The sequence below is a fragment of the Manacus vitellinus genome, unplaced genomic scaffold (genome assembly GCF_001715985.3).
Source record: "Manacus vitellinus isolate BGI_N305 unplaced genomic scaffold, ASM171598v3 scaffold_35_pilon, whole genome shotgun sequence".
NCBI classification, from domain to species: domain Eukaryota; kingdom Metazoa; phylum Chordata; class Aves; order Passeriformes; family Pipridae; genus Manacus; species Manacus vitellinus.
Window position 1 is genome coordinate 7,355,063 of NW_021940498.1, and position 6,080 is coordinate 7,361,142.

The window sequence follows — 6,080 nt, forward strand, 5'->3', positions numbered from 1 at the left end:
CTCCCTGCTTTCTTTACCCAATTACCCTAATTGCATCAAGGCTATTAAGCAATTATTTTGATAACAGCAGCTTTGTTCTGGCTCTTCGTTTCTGGCACCGTTTTGTTCCTCAGATACCACCTTAAACCCAGGTTTAACGCTGGCTTTAAGCAGGTGCACAAGTGTTTTCCCGAGCAGAAAACTCAAATCTCGGTGTAAAAACCCAAACCACAAAAAGCCCACTTCAGAAAACAGTCGAGTTTTATCCCCAGCCCTCAGGTTCTCCCTCAATCCCACCCAAGAAAACGTCGAGTTTTATCCCCATCCTTCAGGTTGTCCCTCAGTTCCCCCCCCCAAAATCTCCACAGCACCTTGGATTTAGTTCCACTTTTTTATTATTCAACTTTTTATACATAATAAATACAAACTTTTTACAGCCAATATAAAGAAAGCAACTGATGCTTTCAGTGTACTGACACTGTACACGATGCGATGGCCGATACATGCCCTGTATGAAGAAATCATAGTTAAAAAGGAGGCATCTTTTTGCATCTTTTTACAGCTTTTCTTCCTTTTTTTTTTTTTTTACATTTTTTTTGTAGCTTTTTTCACTTTTGTATTTTAAATAAAATTAGCAGCTCTTACAGAAAATATTTTAAAATACAACTAAAGAGACTTTTAAATAAAACTTTCTGAATTTTTTTTTCCCAAAGTCCGGGTATGAAGGACACAGAAAAAACTGGCCAAAGGAATTAAAAATGAAGGTTTATGGCAACACTTGGTTTTCTTCTGCGTTGTGAAGATCTCAAAATATTTGCAGTTAAATCTTCTTTTTTAAAAACTTTTCTTTTTTAAACTTAAGAATAAGTTTGATAAACACATAAAAAGACCTCAAACAGATCAACAGGACAAGAGGTGCAAAAGAAAGGAAAAAATATGGAAAAAAAGACTTCATTGGACAGTCCCTGATTTCAGAACTGATCCATGAGTTGTTGTCTTCAAACAGCCCCACTCTTGGTTAAGGATCCCACTGGGAAAGGAGACTGGAAAGCACAGATGTCTCAGAGACCCAACTTGGGTTGGGATTTACAGGTATGTGCAAAGTTTATGAAAGAATCTCCTAAGATGAGTTGTTTTTTGTGTTTTTTTTCTTTTCTTTTTTTTTTTTTTGTAAATGCAGCCTGAAAAAATAGCCCTTGTTAGTAAACTAAAGGTAGAAAACTCACTGGCTTTGAACAAAAACCCATGAAGACACAAGAGAACCCACAGAAACAGCTCAAAACCCAACCTAGGGATGCCTCTGATCCTCCCTCTGATGGAGATTGCTGACAATAATTCAGCCAGGACCCAAAAAAAACCTGTTCTCAGCCAGTTTTTCCCTCTCCACCTCCGACCTCAGAACCCTTTTCTTTCAAAGCACAGCAAAAGCAAAGCTCCCTTTTTCAGAGATCTCCAGTGGGAAATTTGCAATTCTTCTCCTCTCTGCTTCTCTCCTGAGAGGAACTGGAGAGCAGATCTTGGGCACCAAGGTGGTGTAAAGGCATCACAGGGAGCTCCAGGCTCCCTGGCTTTGGCTGGTTGATGGGATTCACTGGGAAAACACTACAGGACCATCCAATGCAACAACTAAATGCATGTAAATACTCTTAAAATGGAACCTCTAACTCAAGCCAGGTGGTTGGATGACAAAGATATCTGCTAACGTTGGATAATTAAGCACACAGCAATAACTGGGGTAGGAATGACCCAAACACTTTAAAAAAAAAAAAAACAACAACAACAACAAACCCAAATCCCCAAAAACCTGCTAAGAAAACAAAAAATAAAGCAGCTCGATTTGCAGATCTAGACAAAACCTCACTTACTTTTCTGGTTTATGCTACGGAACAAGATGTTGCTACTGATTCAGCACCTCCAGAGTAGATCCTCTGGGACTAAAAAGTCCTGTGTAAATAGGAATCCAAGGAGCAGAAGGGTCCAGCTGATGATTCCTGACGAGGGGAATGAACCCCCCCGTGGTCTTTTGCTCCTCCAGGAGCTTCTTTTCCTGTTTCTTCCTTTCTGCAGGGGGGTGAAAGAGGAGCCAGCCTCTCCTTTTGACTTATCTTCCCGTTCCCTTTTTTCATTCCGCGGGATCTGATTTAACACCTGATCAGACAATCCAATGCTACTGGAAGGATCCACAATGTTCAGCACATTCCTATGGCAACAGTAATATACTGTACTAATGCACGGGAGCAAAGGGTGCTATGACTAAGCTGCAGGAAGGAGGCTCATTCCTCAGTCTCCTTGGGAAAAAAACGGAGCATCTTCAGCCAGGAGGAAAAGCCTGCTCCAAGGCAAATCCTCTGCTGGGCTTGCTTTGTGCTAAGAGAGGCCAAAACCGATGGAAAGAAACCAAAAAACAAACAAAAAAAGGCACAAAAATCTTCACGGCCGCGGGAAGGGATCCGCCGAAATCCAACCCTCCCGGTGTCCCGCTCTATTCCAAAGTCTTCTTCATGCAAAGGTGCCTAAAAATGGGAGAGGGACCAAATGCTGGGTTTGGTCTTGATTGTAGCCCTCCTGCTCAGCCCCCCCGGTCACACCAGGGTGATCTCCACGTCCTCGATCTTCTCCGGGGGCCGGCGGTGGTGCTGGGTGGGGGGTGGAGGAGCTGCTCGCACCTGGAACGGCCAAAACCAGCCCGTGACCGCCACGGAACGGGCAAACCCCGGCAGAAAACCAGCAAATCTCAGCAGAAAACCAGCAAATCCCAGCTCTGGCACAGACTAAATGCCACCTTTGGGCTCGTCCCTCAAGCTGACGTGAACAGACAGGGAGGAGGAACCAGCTGGATTCAGCTCCAATGTCCCCAGGGAAGCCACCACAGTTGATTTTCCCCTGCCCGTTCTTCCTGCACCCATGGATAACCCAGGGCGGGAAACTGGAAAACACCTTGGAATTTATACCAAATGCTGAATCTGATGGTGTGCTTTTCCCTGGAATTTCTGTGGGGTGGGAGCTGCCTGAATGCTTTGTTGCCTCTAAGGGACTTACACTTCATCCATCACTGACCTCGAGACACACCCCTGAAATCTGGGGTTAGTCTCACACTCTGCCACTTCCATCCAGTTCTTTTTGCTCACCTTTAGTGCTACCAGGGTTTTCAGGATGGGATTTTGGAATACAGAGTGACTTGCTATGGAAAATAATGAACTGTGGGGCAATTCCATCCCAAACTGCCCAGTATTGGATATCCTGGATATCTTTAAGAGAAATCCTTTGGATCAAGGCATGACACTGCAGTGGTATCTCAAAAAGGCAATAAATTGCAAGGAATCCATGAGGAAAATATAAATCTACAAAGGCTGGATCAGTGAGTTTTACAAGGAAATCAATGTGAAATCAATATTTAAGCCCTGAATGATGCAGTGCTGCCCCTGCCTCCTGTGTGTCCACGGCCAAGGCTAATTCACTGCAATATCCATTGGAATATTCAGAATACATTCTTGGAATATCCAAAAATGCTCTTTTTTTCTGCAACCTCATTCACTGAGAAGGCCAGGAAAAGACAAACGTTCTGATTTGGTTCAGGACTTCGAAACCCTCCAAGTAAATCCCAGGAGAGGCATTTTGCCATGTTCTAAGTGATTAAATTCTTCCTTTTCTTCTCTGGCAAAATTACTTTTTCCTAAGCAGCAAAGACAACACAAAATACACTGATCTGATCATCAAGAATTTTGAATCCAAACCCCTCAAATCAAAGGGGTTGGAAATAAATATAACTCTAAATCCAAGTAATGCCAGGACAGTGCAGCAAACTGCTGGAAAGCAGGAATTGTACAAAACACAGGATTAAACTCCTCTGGCATTTATTCTTCACCTCTTTTTCCAGCTCTGCTGAGGGGTTTTTACATGTGGCAAGACCAGAAATCGCCTCCCAACACCCCAAGTTTATCAAGTAACACCTATATTTTATTTTATATCATTACAGCTGGAATTTCCTCCCCAGTGAGAATTCCTGATTCCAAGCCTCACATGGACACAGAGGTGGGACACGGGAGGGCAGGATAAGGAAGGACAGGCCTGGATGAGCCTCAAGGACATCTCTGAACATGACAGAGGGAACAGACCTTGCCTTGTGCTCCTCCAGGACACTGCTGGTTTATAGGGAATCACTGGATTTGCAGGACCCAGAGAGCCAATCCCCAGGTTCTGTCCCACCCCCCTGGATTTGGATGTTCCCACCCCAATTCCCACTCCGTAACCCCAATAAACCCCCCTCCAGGATCGGGGTTTCACTCACAGGTCGCAGTTTTCCGTAGGAAGTTTCGGCGGGAATCCGCGGCGGTTGGGAGAACCCGGGGCACTCGGATCCGAAGCTGTTTTCTGAGGGAATAAAACCAACCCCTCAGCACAAAGAGGCCCCTCAGCCTGGCTGAATTCACTTCATGAACCTCCTAAGCCCTTGGAAGGGCTGATTTTGCGACTTCACGTGGCAAAAACGCTCCTTTTTTCCCCCCCTCCACCGAAACAGGAACATCCCAAATGAAGCTCTGGCTGAAGTGGTTGTTTTTCCATCCCCCAAAATTCTTACCATTAGTCGATGGAGACCTCGGGAAGAACTGGGAGCCTCTTTTATCCGGGCTGGGATAGGGACTGGTGGGAGGTTGGTCGTACAACGGGAGTGGTGGGAGGATGTTGTTGGGCTTCGGAGTTGGAGAAACCTGTGGGGGAAAAACATCCAAGGGGCTGCAAAAAACCCTTCCCCTGGGAATTTCTTAGGCACATCCCAGTTTTCTGAGCAATCACTGTGCCAACAGCTTCCCTCCAGAGGAAACGTGTGGGAAGGAAAGCCAAGATATTGAACAGTGACCCAATTTTTTAAAAATCATAGGTTGCCACCCAGCAGGAATTTCCAGCCTCTCCCAGGTAATTCCGAGGGATTTTTGAAGGTTATTGGAAATAAAAAGGTTGTGTGGCCACAGATCCACAAGAAAGTGTTGGGATTGTAGGCTTTATCCCCTCTCAGCTGCACAAATTTAATTTAAATATTCCTTTTCACAGTCTCAAAATAAAGAATAAAAACACTGGAGAAACAGGGAACATGGAAGTCCAGTTTCTACCACCACAATTCCATGTGGGAATGTGTGTGATTTTCTAATAGAAGGATTACAGAACTCTACTGAAATGGGACATTTTGGCAAAATTTCATGTATTCCAATACTTGGGAGGATCCTGCCCCTCAAAGCTAAGAGGACACAGAAGAAATTTAAGTATAAACCCAAAAAATTTGGGCTGAAAGAGCCTGGAATTCTCTTTTTGTGCCAGGCTGTGTTTGACATCTCAGGCTCTGCCAGAAATCAAGGACTGGGAATTTCCTCCTTTAGTTCCCTTCCCTTCTATCCAAATATTTCCCTTCAGTCACAAATCTGCTCTATTTCCCAAAATACATCCCTTGAGAAATATTAGACTGAGTAAGAAACTCAAATATAAGCACTCAGGGCTTGGGTTTGGTTCTTAAATTGGTCCAGACTTTTTTTCTCAAATTCCTTTTGATCTTTTTTTTTCTTAAATTCCTTCTAATTCTTGTTTTCTTAAATTGCTTAATTTTTTTCTCTTAAACTAGTTCTGTGGGTTTTTTCCTTCAATTGGTTCTGAGGGTTCTTTTTCTCAAATTGGTTCTGTTTTTTTTTCTTAAATTGGTTCTTTTTTTCTCAAATTCCTTCCGATTTTTTTAATTCTTAAATTGCTTCTAATTCTTGTTTTCTTAATTGCTGGATTTTTTTTCCTTAAAGTGATTCTGACTTTTTTTCTTACATTGCTTGATTTTTTTTTCTCTTAACTTACTTCTGATTTTTTCTCTTAAATAACTTCTGATTTTTTTGCTTTTAAATTGCCGATTTTTTTTCCTCAAATTGGTTCTGATTTTTTCCTTAAATTGTTTCTAATTCGTGTTTTCTTAAATAGCTTGATTTTTTTTCTTAAATTGGTTCTGATTTTGTCCTCTTAAGTAGCTTCTGATTTTTTTCTCTTAAGGTGCTTCTGATTTTCTTTTTCTCTAAATTAGTTCTGGGTTTTTTTTCCTCAAATTGGTTTTGACTGTTTTTCTTAAATTG

At 42.6% G+C, this 6,080-nt stretch overlaps 1 protein-coding gene across 1 annotated transcript in view; it reads right to left on the reverse strand.

Annotated features, from left to right (window-relative positions):
• Positions 1-356: 356 nt before the first annotated feature.
• FCHSD2 (FCH and double SH3 domains 2) overlaps positions 357-6,080 on the reverse strand; it is a 111,272-nt gene continuing 105,548 nt past the window's right edge. The window contains exons 17-19 of the mRNA XM_029961469.1: positions 4,559-4,741; positions 4,268-4,350; positions 357-2,645 (exon numbers count right to left, since the gene is read on the reverse strand). Coding sequence (XP_029817329.1) covers positions 2,562-2,645; positions 4,268-4,350; positions 4,559-4,741 — 350 coding nt within the window. The 3' untranslated portion in view covers positions 357-2,561. The remainder of the gene's footprint in view (positions 2,646-4,267; positions 4,351-4,558; positions 4,742-6,080) is intronic.